The sequence below is a fragment of the Camelina sativa genome, chromosome 10, assembly GCF_030686135.1.
Source record: "Camelina sativa cultivar CO46 ecotype springtype chromosome 10, ASM3068613v1".
In the NCBI taxonomy this organism is placed as follows: domain Eukaryota; kingdom Viridiplantae; phylum Streptophyta; class Magnoliopsida; order Brassicales; family Brassicaceae; genus Camelina; species Camelina sativa.
The window spans coordinates 6,301,044-6,322,782 of record NC_141889.1 but is presented as its reverse complement, the minus strand read 5'-3'; the positions used below and the strand labels follow the sequence as shown (position 1 = coordinate 6,322,782).

The 21,739-nt window shown below is 39.9% G+C and overlaps 6 protein-coding genes and 2 pseudogenes across 9 annotated transcripts; 4 read left to right on the top strand and 4 right to left on the bottom strand.

Moving 5' to 3' along the window:
- Window positions 1-267: 267 nt before the first annotated feature.
- LOC104717596 (nicotianamine synthase 1 pseudogene) lies at window positions 268-1,476 on the bottom strand (annotated as a pseudogene). The gene has a single exon (XR_015569161.1). The product of XR_015569161.1 is annotated as a nicotianamine synthase 1 pseudogene (transcript).
- An 824-nt stretch (window positions 1,477-2,300) lies between these two features.
- On the bottom strand, window positions 2,301-3,100 carry LOC104720104 (uncharacterized protein At4g26485-like; annotated as a pseudogene).
- Window positions 3,101-4,336: 1,236 nt separating this feature from the next.
- On the top strand, window positions 4,337-5,641 carry LOC104717594 (uncharacterized protein At1g08160-like). The gene has a single exon (XM_010435193.3). The coding sequence runs from the start codon at window positions 4,606-4,608 to the stop codon at window positions 5,419-5,421; it is 816 nt and encodes a 271-aa protein (XP_010433495.1). The 5' UTR covers window positions 4,337-4,605; the 3' UTR covers window positions 5,422-5,641.
- Window positions 5,642-6,470: 829 nt separating this feature from the next.
- On the bottom strand, window positions 6,471-7,873 carry LOC104717593 (sufE-like protein 1, chloroplastic/mitochondrial). The gene has a single exon (XM_010435192.3). The coding sequence runs from the start codon at window positions 7,785-7,787 to the stop codon at window positions 6,687-6,689; it is 1,101 nt and encodes a 366-aa protein (XP_010433494.1). The 5' UTR covers window positions 7,788-7,873; the 3' UTR covers window positions 6,471-6,686.
- Window positions 7,874-8,027: 154 nt separating this feature from the next.
- LOC104717592 (uridine kinase-like protein 4) lies at window positions 8,028-12,570 on the top strand. Of its 2 annotated transcripts, XM_010435189.3 has the most exons (16): window positions 8,028-8,247; window positions 8,339-8,389; window positions 8,902-9,071; window positions 9,173-9,264; window positions 9,485-9,554; window positions 9,852-9,964; window positions 10,162-10,258; window positions 10,459-10,538; window positions 10,763-10,957; window positions 11,040-11,123; window positions 11,202-11,262; window positions 11,380-11,440; window positions 11,543-11,636; window positions 11,709-11,781; window positions 11,922-12,004; window positions 12,114-12,570. In XM_010435189.3, exons 3-16 carry the CDS (start codon window positions 8,915-8,917, stop codon window positions 12,261-12,263), a joined length of 1,410 nt encoding a protein of 469 aa, XP_010433491.1. In that variant the 5' UTR covers window positions 8,028-8,247; window positions 8,339-8,389; window positions 8,902-8,914; the 3' UTR covers window positions 12,264-12,570. The 2 variants fall into 2 exon arrangements, with proteins under 2 accessions (XP_010433491.1, XP_087326611.1); XM_087470485.1 differs by lacking the exon at window positions 8,339-8,389 and having other exon boundaries at window positions 8,083-8,247.
- Window positions 12,567-14,604, top strand: LOC104717591 (fructose-bisphosphate aldolase 5, cytosolic). Its single transcript, XM_019231212.2, has 4 exons — window positions 12,567-12,892; window positions 12,995-13,248; window positions 13,365-13,793; window positions 14,001-14,604. Exons 1-4 carry the CDS (start codon window positions 12,865-12,867, stop codon window positions 14,364-14,366), a joined length of 1,077 nt encoding a protein of 358 aa, XP_019086757.1. The 5' UTR covers window positions 12,567-12,864; the 3' UTR covers window positions 14,367-14,604.
- Window positions 14,605-14,805: 201 nt separating this feature from the next.
- Window positions 14,806-16,999, top strand: LOC104717589 (fructose-bisphosphate aldolase 5, cytosolic). 2 transcript variants are annotated; one of them, XM_010435186.3, is made up of 5 exons: window positions 14,806-15,101; window positions 15,190-15,305; window positions 15,408-15,661; window positions 15,763-16,191; window positions 16,446-16,999. In XM_010435186.3, the coding sequence occupies exons 2-5, from the start codon at window positions 15,278-15,280 to the stop codon at window positions 16,809-16,811; spliced, it is 1,077 nt and encodes a 358-aa protein (XP_010433488.2). In that variant the 5' UTR covers window positions 14,806-15,101; window positions 15,190-15,277; the 3' UTR covers window positions 16,812-16,999. The 2 variants fall into 2 exon arrangements, with proteins under 2 accessions (XP_010433488.2, XP_010433489.2); XM_010435187.3 differs by having other exon boundaries at window positions 14,886-15,101; window positions 15,204-15,305.
- A 742-nt stretch (window positions 17,000-17,741) lies between these two features.
- Window positions 17,742-21,657, bottom strand: LOC104717587 (LRR receptor-like serine/threonine-protein kinase RGI3). Its single transcript, XM_010435183.3, has 2 exons — window positions 18,538-21,657; window positions 17,742-18,445 (listed from the first exon to the last, which is right to left on the bottom strand). Exons 1-2 carry the CDS (start codon window positions 21,344-21,346, stop codon window positions 17,979-17,981), a joined length of 3,276 nt encoding a protein of 1,091 aa, XP_010433485.1. The 5' UTR covers window positions 21,347-21,657; the 3' UTR covers window positions 17,742-17,978.
- Between the last annotated feature and the right edge of the window lie 82 nt (window positions 21,658-21,739).

Genomic DNA, 21,739 nt, shown 5'->3' with positions numbered 1-21,739 from the left:
GATACAGCTGGTTCCCTCTTAATCATTGAGAGGCTACCTACCTTGACCTGGCCCGCTTCTTCTACTATTTCACGTTTGTTGATTTGAATTTGTGTCAATCTCGGTTCGGTTCTGTAAATTTCTTGGTTTACCGGATTTGTCAAAAACGCAGCGTTTCTTTACCAAGCCAAAGAAAGCGCTTATTTTTATAACATTCGTCTCTACTTACTAAATCTGGTGGCTTGTAATTGTACCGATTGGGCTAGTTAGTTAACTGCTATATGGAAACGTTCAAACCGAGTATGATACAGAGACATCAATACATCATAATAATAATAAGCAGAGAGAGAGAGAGACAGAGAAACACAGCAACTAATACAGATTTGGTCCAACACATACACAATAACAAAAGACAGAACTATATAATAATTTTGAACGAGGAAGTGTGACCCTCATGAGTCATGAGGGAAGCCTCCCTTGTTCCACAAGTAACGGCTCCAATCTTGACCTAATTTCGTAATCTTGATCATGATGGAAATCATCATCTGCCTTGTTTATTATGAATTTAATGATCGACTCCCGATATACCTCACTCAATCAATCATTGAGTTTGCGTGCGACCATCACGGAGTTCACAAAGCCATCAGACATAGACGGGTGATAAATCGCCAAGACCTCGAAACCTTTTAGATCGCAAGGATCAACGTCTACGTATAGGAAAGATCTAAGGCCTCGTGCACTCCTAAGGATGAGAAGAGATTGAGGAGCCATGTGATTCTCCAAGTGTTCAATGACTTTGACTTTGGCTTCTTTGTCCACCCCAACAAGAGATGCCAAGAAAACGACATCGTAGCCACGTAGAATCTCCGTGGCATCGAGTATATCCGTTGTGTGAAAGATCATGCGATTGGGGAGGTCGGGATCGCGTGAGACAAGGCAGGAAGCAAGGGAATTGGCTTGAGGATCGATGTCGATGTTGTAAAACGTCGTGTTTGGGAGGTGAAACTTAGCCAAGACGACGGATGTTAAGGGCATAGAACCGGAACCGATGAAAGCGATCTTCGTCGGGACATGGCTCGTGTGTTGCGTGAGGAGATCGAACTCGACCTTACTAAGTTTGAGGTAGTTTGTGTAGTAAGGATAGAGATCTAAATGGTGAAGTGGGTTGTCTTCGACAGATCCTAAGATCGTGGAGAAGTGTTTCTCCGAAAATCCTTCGGCTTCACTACGTAGCTTGATGAGATTGGTTCTGATGGCTTGGAATTTTGGGCACATCTTCTTGACGTCGATGTTTGTCTCCGTCGGCAAGCACGTGGACATGAGCTGTCTGAACAAGGTGTCTACATTTTCGGAAGGCTTAAGGCTCTTGAGTTTAGATATTTGGTCGTACAGGTCAAGAATTTGCTTCTCGAATAGAGTCTTTTGGCAAGCCATGTCGACCCTATGAAAATATTTTGACCTGGTTCAAAGAGTTTGAAAGGCTCTCTGTATAGTGGCTCTTGGCCGCTTGGTATATATTTATTGGCACGTGTAGGTCCATGTCTTTTGCATCGACGATTAATCAAAAGTTCCCAACAACTTCCATGCATCACCTAAAATAATTTTGAATTATATAGTTTGAATCTCAACCCTGGGATATAATTTTTTTCAAAAAGAAAATAAATAGAACTTTGGACCAACCATTAAACTAAATTGCTGTTAAGTCACAACTAATTTAATTAGTTTCTTAGTCTTTCATTTATTGGCGAAAAATGGATGCCTATCGCTATTATCGACGTTCACATGAATGCATGTTTAAATATCGAGAAAACGACAAATAAATCGACCAACTCTTCGGACCAACAACCAAATAAACTAAATTGTTGATCTCAAGTTCTCAACCAATTTAGTTTCCTCGTCTTTTTTTTTGTTATTAAGAAAAATATATATATTCCCTAGACATGCAGGGCTGCATGTATGGTACATGTAAAACATGTCACATAGTTGCACTTGAATGATAAACAACGACAAAAAGTTTACTAGCTGACCAAAGTTTTGAGGAAAATTAAGTCATAGAATTATTAATTTTATGAAAATGTATGGTTTTTTAATAGATTATCTTGAAATTAAAGAGTGTTTAGATATTTTAATTATTATAATTTATAAGAGTTTTGGTATATTCATATACATATTACTCTAGAGTTTTAAGAAGGAACTAACCACTGATGAGCAAAAGTAAACATGTAATAATTAAGAGACGTGTTAAGGTTCGCTCGATCGGACCAAAAATTTTAAATTAGTTAACATAAATACCATAAAGAAAGCGAGATTCGCGCATAAGTTTAGGATTGGACAAACATGTAAGTAGAACATTCACCAACAGGGAAGTAATCATCACTCCTACGTCCACCACTCCCTCTCTTTTGATATAACCCGGATACTGACTCAGCTCGAACTTCGATTTCTTAGCCAGCCTCAAACCTTCTCCATTAGCCAGCTTCTTTATTCCCCAATCGCTGAATGGATACGTTGTCTTGTGTGTGATATGAATCTCCCCGTCGTCTTTCAACATTTCCTTAGCGTTCTCAAGAAACCCCCTCACTAACTCTTTGTGGCCCCTGATCCAAAACACAGCATTTTATCATTACATCGGTCCTAATCATAAACTACATTGTAAAAGAAAATGAAAGAGTTAGTTACTCGATGGCTCTAGATAAAAATTCACGACCAAAGAAACGAGATCCTGCGTGAGGGAAATTGAAGACAATGCGGTCATAGCGTTGCAGGCTCAAACTATTATCGAAACTCATTGTGTTCACGTCAACCTCATGCTGGATATCGCACCCGAATCTCTTCAATATGCCTATGTTATCCATTGCATCCATATACTTTACGCACAATTCATCTACATGTAAGATTTTGTTGATTCAAGTCATCAGACATCAGTCACATGGTTAATACCACTAGCTATAGATAAACATAAATATTATATATACGCTCCTAAATGATGGTTTTTACATACCTTCCGAATCGAGCCAAAAGCTGAAGCTAGACATAGTGAGAATGAGAAGTTTCCTTCTCCAACAAGAAGGATTTTGTGTTTGCTACTATAGGGTCCTATCCATTTTTCTGAAATCTCCATTACATCTGAAGACTTCCTTTCCTATAAACCATATATATACACACATACACACTCATAGAGTCACAACACAAAGGGTTGCTTCAAGTTCATTGTCTTGATTATTATTCAGCTCTTAGAGTTCTGTGCCGGTTTGATATATCGAAGTTAATTACTTAGTTACTTACCCTTTCATGTACCCTTTTCTTGTAAGAATAAAACCGTTTCACATTCATTTATTCTTATAACTAGGATCTTAAATATCATATTTGAAAGTTGAAAATTTGAAATCATTACCTTTAGACCTTTATACGAGTTATCCAATGTCCACTATAATATATATATATATTTTGGTCATTTTACCGTTAAATCAAATTATTACCAGTTAAAAAAACACATGACGTTTGATTGATCGAAGATATCAGTGAATAAAATTAATATTTAGCTGTAATGAAAATTACAAATACTCTAGTTATCTTTGTATTTTATCGGCGTGTGGGGAGGTTTTTGCACGTTATTTTAGTTATTATCACGATATCACAGAAAATAGTGTTTTATGGACTAAAACATGAGCGAAATTCATATTGGTTTTTGAATGAAATATGCCATATAGAAATCAACTTATTTTTGTTTCACCAATTGTTTTTCTTAGTGATGATACTACTCTTAAAAAGATCCAGGAGATTAAAATGATCAACATAGGAAGAAAACCATGATCATTGCCAAAAGACGAAAATGGAATTATTATGACTTTTCCAAGGGAAAAAAAGCTTTATCTTAGTGGTGAAGTGTTTTATTATGGATCCGCAACTAACCACACATTACAACTACCCAAATAATAATAAAAAAAAAGTGAGAAGAAAAAAGAAGCACAGTTACCCAAGGAACAAACTCATTTTGATTATCTTAAAACAAATGATTTTTTTTAATTATCTTTAGATAACCTGAGACTAAATCTTAAAACAAATGAATTTTTTTTTATCATTATAATTTTTTTTTATCAAAAGAAAACAAAATAATATAAAGGTTAGTCAATAATCAATATTGCTTCTCAAATCATATATTTTCATACAGTATAATTATAACTTTTAATATGTCAATTAAGTCCTAGAATAACTGATTGGTAATTCCACTTTTTTCCTTCTAAAATACTAACTTTTGAGTTTGTTTAATCAACTAAGTATCTGTATTTTGTCCCCTGTAATCAATCAAAACTCTTTAAAATCTCAGATTTTAATTAGGGAAAGCCACTTGTTAAGAAGAAAAAAGAAAACGCATGTAGTTTTCAAACTTTAAATCCACCGAGATTTGCTTTAGTAGTTCTTCAAAACGACACGCATGGTCCCACTCATTTCAAAACCAAACCCCACTGCCACTACGCAAATTGCAAAGCTCTCTTCTTTTGCCCAAAAACTCTCGCTTTCACTTTTTTTTTTTTTACACACCGCAAAAACTTAACTTTATTTTTCTCCTATTTAACCCATAAACATTACACATTTCCAAATTTCCTTTCATTGATCACATAACCCATGCCAAATCTACCACCTCTTCCTCCTCCACCGCGGTTGCAACCGTCCGAAACGCCGCCATGGGAGACGCCATCTTCTGTATGGTATACTCCAAGAACCACGCCATGGAGAACACCACAAAGCACGCTGTCAACACCAGTTAGCCAAGTGGTCTTAACAAAGCCAGCAGCGGTTAGATTCAACAGTCTTGATACAGAGGCGAGGAAAGATGCAGATAGGGTGATTCTCCGGCAGCCACGGAATAGCAAGACTAGTCTGTGGATATGGTGTGTTGCCGGTTTGTGTTTTGTGTTCAGCCTTTTACTTATCTTCCTTGGGATTGCTACGTTGATTGTGTTTCTTGCGATTAGACCAAGAACACCTGTTTTTGACATCCCCAACGCCAACCTACACACGATCTACTTTGACTCTCCACTGTTTTTCAATGGCGATTTGTCCATGCTGGTGAATTTTACCAACCCTAATAAGAAGATTGAAGTGAGGTTTGAGAAGCTTGGGATTGAGCTCTTCTTCTTCAATAGATTGATTGCACAGCAAGTGGTCGAGCCATTCTCACAGAAAAAGCGCGAGACGAGGTTGGAACCAATCCATCTGATCTCTAGTTTGGTATGCTTGCCTGTAAACCACGCGGTGGAACTCAGGAGACAGGTGCAAAACAACAAGATAGAATATGAAATTAGAGGTACCTTCAAAGTCAGAGCTCATTTTGGAATGATTCATTACTCTTATCTGCTACACGGGAGGTGCCAACTTCAGATGACCGGTCCACCAACCGGAATCCTGCTATCTCGTAGCTGCACGACGAAGAAACAATGAAGAAGACGATATGGTTCTCTGAGTCAGAAGTCATCTTCAAAGTCTCTAGCTTTGGCATGTTCTGCAACTATATATCTCTATTTGCTTACCCACAAATTGTATAAAAGAACAAGACCTAGTGAACTCTATCCAAGAACGGAGATCGGAGTTTGTACTATTTCCCAGATAAAGAAACCGGAAAGATGTTATCTTTCTACGCAACAGATTCATAATTGATCCATTAGACACAGTGCCAAGAACAGTGTTGTATTTTAATACAGTTCAACATACCTGAACCACCAGAGAAAAGAAAGACCAAAAGCAAAAGAGGTACAAGCATTAGATTCCTATGTTGGTTCCCTTTACTTAAAAGTAATCAAAAACACACAAGATAATAAAGAGGAAGCTTACCCATTTTCTAGCATATGCCAACATAGAGGATTTTAAAATTCAAAATCTCAACTAAAATTAATATTCTCTCCAGGAAAGTTTTGATATTAGATACAATGGTCTCAGGGAGAGAAAAGTTAAGCAGAAATCGGTTGGCTAAAACCACAACTGGTTTCACTAGACAGACATGTAAAGCTGATTGTATATTATACCCCACAAGTCTCAGCTAATGGGGCTTCAAGAAACATCACATGTCTAACGGTAGACTGAAACAGGGATCTTATGAAACTCCTTTCAGAAAGAAAGAAGTAAAGCAACCAAATCTCTTTCTTTTGCCTGCAGTCCCTCAAACCAGCTAGTATCAATGATTAGACAATACAAACTTTGATTGAGTATCTAGAAGAATGAGAAATGAACAAGAAACTTCACATGTCTAATGGATAACAAGTTTGAATATACCATGTCGCTCCATAAATCCCTTATACTTTCCTTAGGTGATGTGACACTAACGATTCAAACTTAGTCATATGGATAACAAGCTTGAGCATTCTCTGATCCTATTCATCTCTCGAGAACTCTCAAAGCGTAGACATCAAAACTTAATATCAAGAAACCATAGCAAAAGAAGACCTTGATGCTAGCAAGATAAAGGGAATGCAGTTTGCAAATTGCAAATCATGTGGTGAAAACATTATATATTAATTGGGATATATCCTCCAAAACGATTCAATCTTTTGGTACAATCTCTCACTTAGAGAATCCACAGATATAACATGATCCTCCTGTTCAAGCTCTTAAGCCTCAACATTATTCAAAGGTCTAGAGAACAAAAACCAAAGCAAATGGACATAAAGAAGAAAAAGAATCTGGACCTGACTTCTTCCATTGCCTCACCTTCAAACCTCAGCCGGAGTCTTAGCCACAATAGAGAGAGCATGTAACCCGTTCTTTAACTCCTCTTGCAACAAGTCATATATCATCCTATGCCTCTTGACCAAGCTTTTGCCTTGGAAAGCATCCGAAACGATTCGCAAGTTGAAATGTGTTTCCCCATCATCACCAGCACTACCTCTAACAGCGGCATGTCCTGCGTGCTGGTAAGAAACATCTTCAACTTCTAACTCAACAGGATTCAACTCCTTCTCCAATTTCTCTCTTATCCTCATCCCTCTACTCCCTAAAGCAACAACATCTGAGCCACCATCAGAATCTTCTGCTCCCAAATCCTCAACAAAACTAGGCTTGGACTCCGTATCCTTGTCAACAACACTTACTCCACCGTTTGTTTCAGGAGTAGGTACGAAGCTGGATTCTAAACTCTCCTCAGAACTTGAATCTTCCTCACCTTTGACTTCCAAATGAAGAGCCTTTTTCTGCATCAGCTTAAGCATATTAAGGAATCCATTGTTTCTAGAAGGAGACAGACTCTGCTGCAAACCTAGAAGAAGAGCAAAATCAGGTGTAACCCTCAAAATCTCAGGGACAGGTCTACCAGATAAACCTTGGACTAAAAGAGCAGCTAAGCCTTTAGTGATAGACGAATCAGAATCAGCTTCATAGACAACGTTGCGTTGGTCATCAAAGAAAGCCCTAACCCAAACCTGAGAAACGCAACCTTCAACTTTATTCTCCCTCGTCTTGAATTGAGGATCGAGTGGTTTAAGATGTTCACCGTAGAATATAAGCTGCCTGTATTTAGCTCTCGGCTCTTGTACCGATTGGAATAGCTTCACTATCTCTTGTAGCTCCGGAGGAAGCTCTTCGATTGGTTGAAAGTCTTCAGAACTCGACGGAGGTGAAGCTGATGGTGGACGAACGTTTCCGGTTGAAATTTTCTGGAAGGTGATGATCGTCCGACGAAATGAAGGGAGTTCCGACGGTTTAAGCGGTCGCAAAATCAGAGCTTTGGCCGGGTATTGGACTGAAGAAGCAAACAAGTTTGGTTTGAAGGGGAGTAGACGAAGCGACGCAGCGCAAGACATCGCTGCTGCTGCCATAAAGGTCGAACCTTCGAGAGAGAGAGAGAGAGAGAGAGAGAGAGTGATGGAAACAGAGTCGCGAATATTCCCAAATCAACCACTTCTGATCTGGGTCAATTGAGTAAGTAGAGTAAACCGGGAATTGTACCGGATTTTAATTGAGTAAGTAGTAAACCGGGAATTGAATGGTTCTGGGTGAGGAGGGTCCATCGCAATCCGATATTTTAGATCTAAAATCACAATCGTGGGGTTGATTTTGAGAAATTATAAAAGTATACGACTTTTTTTTCAGAAAAAGATAGATATATCTAGATTTGTTTTTTTTTTTTTTTTTAATTAAATATAATATAATAATTTTCCAAAGCTTCGTCGTCTTCGTCTGATCTTCTTCGTTTACTCGCGTCTTCGTCACCTCAAACACGCTCCTTGAATTTAATAAATATCAAATCAATCATGTCCGAATCCAGCTTTACCCAATGTAAGCAATTTATTAATGCTAATTTAAAATCGAAATTAAAAATCTGCCCTTTGTTTTCTTCTCTGAGATTCTATTTTGTTTCTACTTCTAGAGAGAAACTGCATTATTTGAGATTTCCTGAGATCCTCGAATCTGCATCTGGGTAATATTTTGAATCTCATTCTGCTTTTTGAACGATCTGTTTCTGTGTTATGTGTAAAGCAACTGTTTCACCTCGAGATGCTCAAATCCTTTTTGCGTTTCTGCTTCCAAGCTTCGTTTTTTTTTTTTTTTTTTTTTTACTTCTGTGGATAACTCTTGAGGTTTTAGCTTTTTTTTTTTTCCTTTTTTTGGAATTGCTCTTGCATTTTGTTGATCTATGGAGATTAAAAAATTCAGATTTACATTACCTATCAAGTTTCTTCATCAGTTTTTGGTTGCAGCTGAAAAAAAAATTCTTTCTTTTTCTTCTCTGTTTTGTTGGATAATGCGAGCTTGCTTGCACTCACATTGTAAAAGGAATAGTGAGTTTGGATTTTTTAACAAGTAAAGTTTGCATCTTTTCTATTGGTAGCAGCAGCTATAAGCATTCCTTGTGTGTTGTTTTGCGTATGCATTATTGTGATAAGAGATTAAGACGTTTTATATAGCTCTCTACCTATGTTCAATGTCCAGAATTGTCTTCGGGATGGGTTCAAAGAATGTTGTTGACATGATTGAAACCGCCTCCAAGGTTCATTATTCTGGTTTCCACGTGAATGGGCACATGAATGGGTTGGAACCTGTATCAGTTAAGGACACCACTTCTGCATCAGATGATATTCAAAGACAGCCTTTTGTTATAGGTTAGTTCTGCTTTTTACAATGCTGTAATTTTTTTGCTGAGTAATACTGGTCGTGGATAAAGAAAAGCTTGACGGATTGTGGCTTGCGTTTTAATGGTTAGGTGTTGCTGGAGGCGCAGCATCCGGAAAGACTACTGTTTGTGATATGATCATCCAGCAACTGCATGATCAGCGTGTTGTACTTATTAACCTGGTAATTTTGTTTTCTTAGCTAACCCACGCAATTTAGAGATCTAAAAGGAGAATATTACCTGCTAATAAACGTGTATATGACTGAAGTTTAACATGGTTCAACCTTGTCACCATTGTTTAGATATTTATGCAGTGCATGTATCTAATTCTCAAATACCTTTGCCGCCATGATCAATCACAAATTGCTCTGACTAAATATCCAATGATAAATACTTTGGCAGGACTCGTTCTATCATAATCTGACTGAAGAAGAACTTGCTAAAGTTCATGAATATAACTTTGACCATCCAGGTGAGAATACATTAGGGGTGTCGCTGCTTGATGTAATCTACTCTTGTCAATTCATATTGTCATCAGGAGTAAAACATCTTTCCTTGCTTCTTTGGAATTATAATTAACAACCATATTCGTCAGTGATATCTTAGTAATTGATATTTTTCTCTTTTATCAAAGTAATTTTATCCCTGACAATACCTTACTAGTTGCTGGGAGTTATGAGCAAAAGTCTTATGTGTTACTCTTTGTCATCCTCCGTTAATTATTTTATCTTGGATTCTAATTTCTAATGAATTATTCATGTTTCTGTAGACGCATTTGACACGGAGAATTTGTTGTCCTGTATGGAGAAATTGAGGCAAGGGCAAGCTGTAGATATTCCAAAATATGATTTCAAAACTTACAGGAGCAGTGTTTTCAGAAGGGTACCAAACTTTCCTCTCAGCATCGCTCATAATCATATTGTTCATTGATGCTTATGAACTTGAGACGCCTTTTTCATTGATTTTACTGCCTATGTAACAAATTTCTTAGATGTCATCACTGGCTTTTATCTGGCTCGAAATCTAACAGGAGATATATTTTTCTTATCTGATGCTCTGATTTGAACTATATTTTGCAGGTAAATCCTACGGATGTAATCATCCTTGAAGGGATTCTTTTATTCCATGATCCACGTGTCAGAAAATTGATGAACATGAAGATTTTTGTATGCACAGGTAATTTGTTACCTCTTCCCATCACAATTACTGTAAACTCTTGTTTCTACAACATTCCATGCCCTTTTTTGTAGTTTCACTTGGATTTTTACTGCTTGTAAGATTTCGTATGAAGGAACAACTTCATACGGTTTAAGAATTATTCTAAATTTGTTAGATTAGCAGCTCAGCAGTTTCACTTTGCAATTTTTCCTACGTAGATGCTGACGTTCGTTTGGCAAGAAGGATAAAAAGAGATACTGTCCAGAATGGTAGGGATATAGGCACAGTACTTGACCAGGTTAGCTCGTGTTAGTATTGTTACTGCATATATTATTTGCAACAACAACAAGAAATGGCTTACCACTTGCATTACGAATATCCCATTGCTCTGATCCGTATGTTTTTCGCCCTTATTAGTTTGAAGTTTTCAAATGTATATGTTTTCTGCCCTTATTAGTTTGAAGTTTTCAAATGTATATGTTTTCTGCCCATATCTTATATGATGTCAACCTTTTGATGCAGTACTCAAAGTTTGTGAAGCCTGCTTTTGATGACTTCATTCTTCCGACGAAGAAATACGCAGATATTATAATCCCCCGTGGTGGGGATAATCACGTAGCTATTGACTTAATTGTGCAACATATTTGCACTAAGCTGGGTCAACATGATCTCTGTAAAATATATCCTAATCTCTATGTTATACACTCGACATTTCAGGTATCTCATCTAACTAGTAACATTCTTTTAACTACCAAACAAGACTTCTGTTTGCCACAAAAAACTTGCTTTTTTCTTGCAGATAAGAGGGATGCACACCCTTATACGAGATTCTCAGACAACCAAACATGATTTTGTCTTCTATGCTGATCGATTGATTCGGCTGGTAGGTTTATTAAAGCTCATTCAAAAGGTTAAGCAAATATTTCTGTCATTAGTTGAATCTTTTTTCTACATTTATCAGGTTGTAGAACATGGTCTTGGACATCTGCCTTTTACTGAAATGCAAGTTATTACTCCTACAGGTAAGCTTTCGTTTTGCAATGTTGTTCGTGAATTCACAAGATTATTATGTAGATCAGTAGATGTAGTGGTTGAACACGATGACTATAGATCATAGATAACCCGGTTACCTGTCTCAGGATGCGTGTATTCTGGTGTGGATTTCTGTAAACGGTTATGTGGTGTATCTGTGATTAGGAGGTACTTTCTTATATCCTAGCTTTAGTTTATTCAAGAGGAACTTCCGCATTCGTGCATATCCCACTCTCTCACAAACGTGATGGTGTTTGGAAATAATGCTAGTGGTGAGAGCATGGAGAATGCGTTGCGAGCATGTTGCAAAGGTATCAAGATTGGGAAGATCCTAATTCACAGAGAAGGCGACAATGGGCAACAGGTAAATGATTCCCTCCAATTTAAGTTTAGTTGTTCTATTTCATCCCTGTTTGATGTCTGATTCACTCTGCAGCTTGTCTATGAGAAATTGCCAAACGATATCTCAGAGAGACACGTCCTATTGTTGGATCCTATTCTCGGTACAGGTAATTGACCCGTCAATCTTCATCAGTTTTACCAAAAACATTTTTTTTCCTTTATTCTCTTTGTTCTAGTGCACATTGTTAGCCAATTCAACACACTTGAAGTGTTTAGTGACACTGACTGAGATTGAACATCATTTCAGGAAACTCAGCGGTTCAAGCTATCAAGCTCCTTATCAGCAAGGGTGTACCCGAGGGAAACATCATATTTCTAAACCTTATCTCAGTAAGCTAAAACAGATCCTTTTTCATATCTTCTAACACCCCTTGTAATTCCAAAATATTATCCACAAGAATGCAGCTGGATTGAGATTTTTTTTTCTTTGTTCAATCAGGCACCTCAAGGTGTTCATGTGGTCTGCCAAAAATTTCCACGAATAAAGATAGTGACATCAGAAATCGAAAATGGGTTAAATGAAGAGTTTCGTGTTATTCCTGGTATGGGCGAGTTTGGGGACAGATACTTTGGCACAGACGATGACTAGGCCATTGTAGTCCTGCAGCATGAGTTGTCTCTGCCAACGTCCTGCAGTGCAGTTTATTGATGTATTCACCGTCATATCCACTACAACGCTACACAAACTATCAAAGGAATCATCTTTAACTCTGTTCGTTTTCCCGTTTTTGGGAACAGTTTTGATGTACTTATAAATGCCCAAATGAGGGGTTGATCCAACCTGGCACTTGGGATTCGGTGTACCATAGATAATTATCCTTGGAACTCTTTATACTACTCCATCTGCAAATCTTGTGTACCATATATAAATATAATTGGAACTCTTGTTACTATCATTTGGCTTCTTTTTTCTTTTTGTTCAACGCATCATTTGGCTTCTATATCCAAAAGAAATTCTCTTGTTAGGGTTTGTAAGTTCGGATGCACGCACATGTGTGGTTGAAATATGAGAGAGGTACTGTACAGAACACTGTTTTTATTTTGTACCTATCGCTCTCTTCTCCACATATCCAAGACTTTGAGGATAAAGCTGGTATCATTTGGCTGGCATTTTGTAGTGTCAAAGCAATAACTCATTTCTTCCCTGTCCTCTTCAGCAAGAATTCATCTCTGGCACTCAGAAAGCGCCCATGTCTGCTTGTGTCGGCAAATACGCAGGTACGTGCATTTATCATGCACTCTTCTCATTTTACAACTCTTCATGTTTCAGTATTATTTAGTTAGATTATCCATTCTATTCTATATGCTTTCTGAGTTTAGATGAGCTTATCAAGACTGCCAAGTACATTGCAACACCGGGAAAGGGCATCTTGGCCGCAGACGAGAGTACAGAAACCATAGGGAAACGATTCGCCAGCATCAATGTTGAGAACATTGAGTCCAACCGCCAAGCTTACCGTGAGCTCCTCTTCACTTCCCCTGACAGTTACTCTTGCCTGTCTGGTGTTATACTATTCGAGGAAACCCTCTATCAGAAAACCTCTGATGGCAAACCCTTCGTGGATCTCCTCATGGTCCGTCCCAGAAAAAGCAAACTGCAGCTGTAGTCTTACCATTGGGTTCAAGAGTGACTCAAATGGAACTTACGGTTTCAATTTGGATTATGTTTCTTTTTTTATTTTTGTATCAGGAGAACGGTGTTATTCCCGGAATCAAAGTGGACAAGGGTTTGGTTGATCTAGCAGGGACCAATGGCGAGACCACTGCTCAGGGTCTAGACTCGCTTGGTGCACGTTGCCAGGAGTATTACAAGGCAGGAGCCCGGTTTGCTAAATGGCGTGCATTCTTCAACATTGGGTCTACCGAGCCAAGCCAGCTCTCGATCCAAGAGAACGTCAAGGGGCTAGCCCGCTATGCCATTATCTGCCAGGAGAACGGACTTGTCCCGATCGTCGAGCCAGAAGTGCTGACCCGTGGGAACCACGACATCAAGAAATGTGCGGAAGTGACCGAGAGGGTACTTGCTGCCATGTACAAGGCCTTGAACGACCACCATGTCCTCCTCGAGGGCACTCTGCTTAAACCTAACATGGTCACTCCCGGCACCGACAGCCCAAAGGTAAGGTGTGGGGAATCCGATTTCGTAGGTTTTATTTGTCGAAACTGAAACCACAATAGTATAATTGTTTTAGATTGGTTTGATGCAATTTTATTTATTTACATGCCTGCTCCTTAGGATACCACAATCAAATGAATCACAGAGACATAAATACCTCGAACTGCAACGTTAATATGCTGGAAAACACTAAAACTGTTCTTCTACCAGGTTGCACCGGAAGTAGTGGCGGAATACACGGTGACTGCTCTGCGCCGCACAGTCCCACCAGCTGTTCCGGGCGTGTTCCTCTCAGGGATACAGCGGGAAGAGCAAGCTACACTAAACCTAAACGCAATGAACAAGCTTGATGTGTTGAAGCCATGGACGCTCACTTTCTCTTTTGGTGGAGCCCTCCAGCAAAGCGCTCTCAAGGCTTGGGCCGGTAAGACTGAGAATGTAGCCAAAGCTCAGGCCAAGTTCCTGATCAGGTGCAAGGCTAACTCGGACGCTACCCTTGGGAAATACACCGGCGGGGCTTCTGGTAACTTAGCCGCCTCTGAGAGCTTGGGTGAGATCATAGGTTACAGGTACTAGGATCGTTTGAGAAGGGGCGTTCGCCTTGAATGTGGTTCGAGTATATGATGTAAAACATCCTTTTCGTATCACACAAGCTTCTAGAATTCTCTGTTTTCTTTTTGTTCTTCTCAGTTTCTATATTCTTGTTGATTTTCCTTTAATGCTTGCTTCTAGACCTCTAATGCTTGTAAAGAGGTTCATCCTTGAATAATAGAATTAAGAATAAGAGTTAAGCTCTTAAATCGAGCTTTGCAAAGAAGTGCATTCTTTTTAATTTCTCAAACCTCTGTTTCTTCCACACCTAAATATCAATATCCATGTGGAATTCACAATTTTAAAAGGAATTAAAGATGTTTCTATTGTATGTGAATAAAATCTTAGAAAAATATAAAATTTGTTAAAAAAAGTATTGGCCTAGTTCTATGTTGAGCTTAACAATTTTTTTTTAAAAATGCAGCTGGATTGAGATATTTTGGAATACTCCTACTGCAAATCCTGTGTACCATATATAAATATCAATGGAACTCTTGATACTTCAGAAGCATTAAAAATATCTCTTGTTGTGAATTTATAAATTTGGATGCACACACGTGTGGTTGAAGTTTGAGAGAGGTACTATACAAAACACTCTGCTTTTGTTTTGTACCTATCTCTTTTCTCTTCTCCACATATCCAAGACCTTTGGGGATAAAGCTGGGATCATTGGCTGCCATTTGGTAGTGCAGAAGCAATCACTCATTTGCTTTATCCGAGGTTGATAATTTTCCTCGGGCTCTCCTTCCTACACGTATGATAGATTCTAACAGTATATTCCTATATTAGATGTTACCTATATATATAGTTAAAAAGTTGCAGGTACTTAAGGCTTTGTCTTGGCATCCTCGTCCTCTTCAGCAAGAACTCATCTCTCTTCCACTCACAAAGCAACCATGTCTGCTTTTGTCGGCAAATACGCAGGTACGTACACTTTACATGATGCACTCTTCTCGTTAAACAACTCTTCGTGTTCTAGCTAGTATCTTCATCAGGTTTTCTCTTTTATTTGCTTTCTGAGTTCAGATGAGCTGATCAAGACAGCCAAGTACATTGCAACACCGGGAAAGGGTATTTTGGCGGCAGACGAGAGCACAGGAACCATCGGGAAACGATTCGCCAGTATCAATGTTGAGAACATTGAGTCCAACCGCCAAGCTCTCCGTGAGCTCCTCTTCACTTCCCCTGGAACCTTCCCTTGCCTCTCTGGTGTTATCCTCTTCGAGGAAACTCTCTACCAGAAAACCTCTGATGGAAAGCCCTTCGTCGATCTTCTCATGGTCCGTCACACAGAAAAAATTGGATTCAAAAGTTGCGAGGATTAGATTTTGACATGACTCAAATTTACATAACGGTTTCACTGATTCTTTTGTTGTTTCAGGAGAGTGGTGTTATTCCCGGAATCAAAGTGGACAAGGGTGTGGTTGATCTAGCAGGGACAAACGGTGAGACCACTACTCAGGGTCTAGACTCACTTGGTACACGGTGCCAGGAGTATTACAAGGCAGGAGCCCGGTTTGCTAAATGGCGCGCAGTCCTCAAGATTGGGGCCACCGAGCCAAGCGAGCTCTCGATCCAAGACAACGCCAAGGGTCTAGCTCGCTATGCCATAATCTGCCAGGAGAACGGACTTGTCCCGATCGTCGAGCCAGAGATTCTGACCGACGGGAGCCACGACATCAAGCAATGTGCGGCTGTAACCGAGACGGTTCTTGCTGCCGTGTACAAGGCCTTGAACGAACACCATGTCCTCCTCGAAGGCACCCTGCTTAAACCTAACATGGTCACTCCCGGCTCCGACAGCCCAAAGGTAATCCGGTCATGGTTTTTGGTTCACTTGTTTCGGAATTTTAGGTTTTATTGGTCTTACTTATTTATCGAAAACTGAAACCAAAATTTTTATTTAATACAATTTGTTTCGTTTAGATCGGTTTGATGCAGTTTCATTTAGGTTTACATATCCCGTTCCTTACGGAACCACAATCAGATTGAATCACAGAGACATAAACACCTCGAAATGCATCGTTAATTTGCTACAAAACGCTAAAATTGTACTTCTAACAGGTTACTCCGGAAGTAATTGCGGAATACACAGTGACTGCTCTACGCCGAACAGTCCCACCAGCTGTCCCAGGAATCGTGTTCCTCTCAGGCGGACAGAGCGAAGAGGAAGCAACACTAAATCTGAACGCAATGAACAAGCTCGACGTGTTGAAGCCATGGACGCTCACTTTCTCTTTTGGCCGAGCCCTCCAGCAAAGCACTCTCAAGGCTTGGGCCGGTAAGACCGAGAACGTAGCCAAAGCTCAGGCCACCTTCCTGACCAGGTGCAAGGCTAACTCAGATGCTACCCTCGGGAAATACACAGGCGGGGCTTCCGGTGACTCGGCCGCATCCGAGAGCTTGTATGTGAAAGGATACAAGTACTAGGAGCGTTTGAAAACGAGCGTTCGCCTTTTGATGTGGTTTGAGTATATGTCAAATGTTTCGTGGGCGTTCAACTGTTTAAATGTTTATGGCTTTGGACTTTGGTTGTATAATGTTCTCAAACAGTACTATAATGTGTTTTATGGTTTCTATAGTATTTTCGCGCTATGACATAACGGTTTTACTCAAAAGTTCGGTAGCAGTGGGTCCCACAATGGAAAGAGAGATATTTACTTGATTTTTTTATAATCTTAAGAATTCCCACAAAATAATAATTTATTTGGACAGAAAAATACTATAAACCCAACTTTTCTCATAAGTAGTAAGGTAAGATAAGGGCTCAGTCGAATGCTTTTAAAACATAAGATGGCCATGTATGGATTAGGGCATGTCCAACAAATATCTTATTATGTGAACAAAATTGAAGAAACATTTATGCTTAAAATGTTATCTGAATAACAATCATAAACTTAATGTTCATAATTTAATCGTACAAAAAAAAAAATGGTGTTATTTTGGCTGGAAAGTCGAAGTCATTTGTTATTGAGACAGCACATATATGCTCATGTGATGAGGGTGGCTCAAGGGTCCACGTGATCCATCCACGTACTCGCTTCTGTCTTAAGCCTCTCTTGACTCTTCTTCTTATTAATACTTTTTCACATATCACTAAAATTAACAAACAACCAAATACACAAAACAAATTATGAATATTTCTCACGTGTAACTCCAAATACTCCAGTCCCAATCTGTCATTTTTCTCCCTCTTCCCTTTCCCAAATTTTACGTCACTTCATTTATATGCTGCATATCTATAGCTTAGTTAATGACATAAATGGTTTTCTAGAAAAATAGAAAATTAAACAGAATAAGAATATAGTTCTTCACCAAAAAAAATGATGGAAAAGAGAACAGAGAACTCTTAACCAAGTATTGGAAATGAAAAATTTATGACATTTACATCCCCAAAAATGGTATGTGTTCTCTTCCTTGTAACTTGTTTTATACTGGTTACATAACTTGTAAAATTACAGAAATAAATTATTACAATATATTGCAATTCTAGTACCTTAAAAATTAAAGCTCCAACAAAAACATATTCACACAGCTCTCTGTAAACAATAGCTCATGGTTTTAACAACAACAATTTTTTTTACCTTTTCTTTGGTTTCAAACGGAGTCATCCGAAAACGCAAATGAACAGTTAGATGAACCGTGAGAAATAATAATTTTCTCATTTGACATCAATTGTTGAGGCTCTTTGCTTCCGCAGCCTTCACTTTTGATCTTACCGGTCTCTGATCGCCCAACATCAACCTCTCTTATCTCTGTGAGCATTGCCACAACATCTTTCATCAAAGGCCGTTCGTTTGCCTTGTTGCTCACACACAGGAACGCGACCGCAAGAGTTTGAAGCATCTCATGCATTATCAGGTCAGTCCGTCCAATGAGTCTCGGGTCAAGAAGCCTGCTAGGATCTTTTTTCTCAGCCAAGTGATCTCTCACCCACTTAACCAAGTGTGCACCACCTGGTAGATCCGGATCTAACGGATGCTTTCCAGTTAAAACCTCTAACAATACCACTCCGTAGCTATAAACATCGCTCCTCTCGGTTATAAGTTGCATCGAAGCATGTTCTATAAACACAACAAAAACAAAGCAAATCAAAATCAACATTCCAAAACTTCGAAATTAGTTAAGGATGTAAGTACTTTCTCAATTAACTTACCCGGAGCCATGTAACCGTAGGAGCCAGCCAACGGAGGCCGGTTGGAGGGTTTTGATAAATCAATTCCGGTATTTGGATAACCGGAGACGGTTCTAGCTAAACCGAAATCAGCTAAGTAGGGTTCCAAGTGAGGACCCAATAAAACATTCATAGCTTTAACGTCACCATGTATAATTACGGGGAGACAATCGTGATGGAGATAAGCAAGTGCATGGGCCACACCAAGAACGACGTCGTATCGAGCCTCCCAATCAACACTTCCTCCTTTACCGGCGCCGTGAAGCCGAGAGCTCAGGCTACCGTTAGGGAGATAATCATAGAACAAGAGTTTCAGATTCCGATTCGTGCACCAACCAAGAAGACGAACTATGTTTCTGTGACGAATCGAACCAAGAGTCTTAATCTCGGAGTTAAACGCACCGCTCTCTTCCTTCGACCACATTTTCTTCACCGCCAGTGACTCGCCGGAGGGAATCGTAATACGGTATACCACGCCGGAGCTTCCGGTTCCGATCACGTTCGCCGACGTCAGATTCTTGACGATGTCGTCGATTGAAAAATCGAGTTTTTGGTAAAGGGTCACTTCCCACGAATCTATCTCTTCGCCGAGGAGTTGTTTTCCGGCGATTCGTGCCCGGACTAGAGTGTAAACCGCCAGGAGAATAAGTACGGCGGTGACGACGATGAGGATCAAAATCGTTAATTTGACAACGGAGCTATTCCGGGTCGTCGACTCGGATCGGGTCGAGATTGCGGTAGAGATGTAAAGCCCTTTGTTTGAAGCGAGATCAGAGAGTGGAAGCTTCCGGAAAAAAGGGGTGTTGGGTAAGTCGCCGGAGAAATCGTTGAAGGAGACGTTGAGAGAGACGAGGTTCTGTAAATCCGTTAATACGATTAGGTTTCCGGTGAGTCGGTTGTGAGAGACGTCGAGCACTCCTAGATTTTTCAAGTCGGAGAATCTCGACGGGATTGCTCCGACGAACTCGTTGCGGCTGAGATTAAGAGAGATTGCTAGAGACGAGATTTTACCTAATTCGTCTGGGATTTCACCGGAGAATGCATTTTCGCCGAGATTGAGAAGCTGAAGACTCTGACAGGTGGAGATTTCTCTAGGGATTTCGCCGGAGAATCTATTCTTGGCGAGATTGAGCTTTGTAAGCTCTGTTAACAACCCTATTCCCGGAGGAAGAGGACCAGACAGAGCATTATCGGAGAAATCTATCAACTTCAAGCTTTTAGGAAGCGTACCGAGCAATGAACCGGAGAGACTGTTTGAGTGTAGATCAAGAAACTCTAGGCTTTCACAACCAGAGATCGCCGGAGGAATTATCCCGACGAGACGGTTCTCACTAATATCAACAAAGTTGAGGTTTTTCAAGTTACCTATTTCCGACGGTATACTTCCGGCAAGTCTGTTTCCGTTGAGTCTCAACCGGTAAAGATTCGTGCAGTTTCCAACATCAGGCGGTATGAAACCAGACAAGTCGTTGGAGAGAAGAAGAAGCTTCGTTAGGTTTTGTAACCCGAAGATCTCTTTGGGAATGGGACCAGAGAGAGTGTTGTAAGATAGATCGATAGCTTGAAGCTCACGACACTGGGAGAGACTTTGTGGGATGTTTCCGGTTAACTTGTTCTGCCAGGCGAAGAACATGGTTAAGCTTCTTAGGTTACTCATCAACGACGGGATCTCTCCGGTGATTAGGTTATTGTCGATCTCTAAATGCGTCAGCTTGGTGCAATTCATTAGCTCTTCAGGGATTGTTCCTGAGATCTGGTTTACGCTCAGCTGAAGCTCTTGTAGATTCTCAAGTTTCCCAAAGCTTCTTGGGATGTTCCCGGTGAGGAGATTTTCGGAAAAATCGATCAGCCAGAGCTCCGGACAACTCCCAAGCTCGGTCGGGATCTTCCCAACGAGATTGTTCTGCCATAAGAGTAGACTCTGCAGCTTCTTTAGACCTCCAATGGTCGTAGGGATCGATCCAGAGATCGAATTCTGATACAAGTAGAGGTTCTGGAGCTCTGTACAGTTTCCAATCTCATCCGGGATCGGACCAGACAAGAGTGACGTGTAAATTGCAATTGTCTGAACGACTTTCAAGTTTCCAATGGACGCCGGAAGACTACCGGAGAGACTAGTCTCGGCGAGACCAAGCATTACAAGATTCTCGCAATTGCCTATCTCCCAAGGAAGCTCACCTCTTAGATTCTTGTTCCCACCGGCACGAAAGACTTGTAGATTCTTGAGTTCTCCGATACTCCTCGGGATCTCTCCGGATAGCTTGTTGTCGAAAAGCATGAGCTCAACAAGGTCCGTTAGATTCCCAATCTCCGTCGGAATCGGACCTTCGAGGTTGTTGGTGTTGAGAGACAGAGTCTTGAGTTTCTTGAGCCTGAAGGTTTCCACAGGGATGTCTCCGGAGAGAGAATTATCCGATAAATCGAGCAACTCGAGCTCGGTGAAGTCTCCGATCTCCTTGGGGATTACTCCGGTGAGATTAAGTGAAGATAAAGTGAGTGAAGTAAGAGACTTGAGGCTGAGGAGACTCGTCACCGACGGAGAACCTTGCAAGTCCATGCCTTTGACTTGTATCTCCGAAACTTCTCCTCCACGGTTGCATTTTATGCCGACCCAATTGCAAGGAGATGTGGCGGCAATGTTCCAGGAGGAAAGAGCGTCGCCGGAGATGTTCAATTGGGACTTCCATGACAAGAGAGCTTGACCTTGTTCGTCGAGAGAGAAACAGGGGAGGAAGAAGAAACAGAGTAGGGATGAGAAGAAGAAGGAGAGTCTATAGATATTTGGTGGCATCGGAGAAGACGAAGAAGAATGAGAGAGAAGTGCGTTGGGATTGTAAAGCGAAGAACCAATCCATCGATTTTGGTTTTATTTTGTTTATGGGAAATATATAAATAAACAACAGAGCATAGGGAAAGAGAGAGATGAAGCAAATGAAGTTGATATCCCAAAAAGTAGTTCTATCACTACCCGTTAGTATTATTTTATTTTAATATTTTGTTTAGGATTTTGTAAAACTGAAATAATAATATTTCTTTAGGTCATCCCTAATGGAGTTTTTAGAAGAGTTTTAGCTGATGTGGAACAAAAAAAAATAATCAGTTAAAACAAAAATAAATAAGATGCTCTCTTATTTAGTATACTCAGTTATGGTTTAAGAGACCATACATGTCGCTTATTCGTTGC

Bases quoted from the DNA above. Each gene is read 5' to 3' on its own strand.
- LOC104717587 (XM_010435183.3), bottom strand. From the start codon at position 21,346: ATGCCACCAAATATCTATAGACTCTCCTTCTTCTTCTCATCCCTACTC. The intron at 18,446-18,537 runs GTAAGTTAATTG...TTGTGTTTATAG, and splicing joins CTACGGTTACATGGCTCCGG to AACATGCTTCGATGCAACTT.
- LOC104717593 (XM_010435192.3), bottom strand. From the start codon at position 7,787: ATGGCAGCAGCAGCGATGTCTTGCGCTGCGTCGCTTCGTCTACTCCCC.
- LOC104717591 (XM_019231212.2), top strand. From the start codon at position 12,865: ATGTCTGCTTGTGTCGGCAAATACGCAG. The intron at 12,893-12,994 runs GTACGTGCATTT...TTCTGAGTTTAG, and splicing joins TTGTGTCGGCAAATACGCAG to ATGAGCTTATCAAGACTGCC. The intron at 13,794-14,000 runs GTAAGGTGTGGG...TTCTTCTACCAG, and splicing joins CCGGCACCGACAGCCCAAAG to GTTGCACCGGAAGTAGTGGC.
- LOC104717592 (XM_010435189.3), top strand. From the start codon at position 8,915: ATGGGTTCAAAGAATGTTGTTGACATGATTGAAACCGCCTCCAAGGTT. The intron at 9,265-9,484 runs GTAATTTTGTTT...ATACTTTGGCAG, and splicing joins GTGTTGTACTTATTAACCTG to GACTCGTTCTATCATAATCT. The intron at 12,005-12,113 runs GTAAGCTAAAAC...TTGTTCAATCAG, and splicing joins TATTTCTAAACCTTATCTCA to GCACCTCAAGGTGTTCATGT.
- LOC104717594 (XM_010435193.3), top strand. From the start codon at position 4,606: ATGCCAAATCTACCACCTCTTCCTCCTCCACCGCGGTTGCAACCGTCC.
- LOC104717589 (XM_010435186.3), top strand. From the start codon at position 15,278: ATGTCTGCTTTTGTCGGCAAATACGCAG. The intron at 15,306-15,407 runs GTACGTACACTT...TTCTGAGTTCAG, and splicing joins TTTTGTCGGCAAATACGCAG to ATGAGCTGATCAAGACAGCC. The intron at 16,192-16,445 runs GTAATCCGGTCA...TACTTCTAACAG, and splicing joins CCGGCTCCGACAGCCCAAAG to GTTACTCCGGAAGTAATTGC.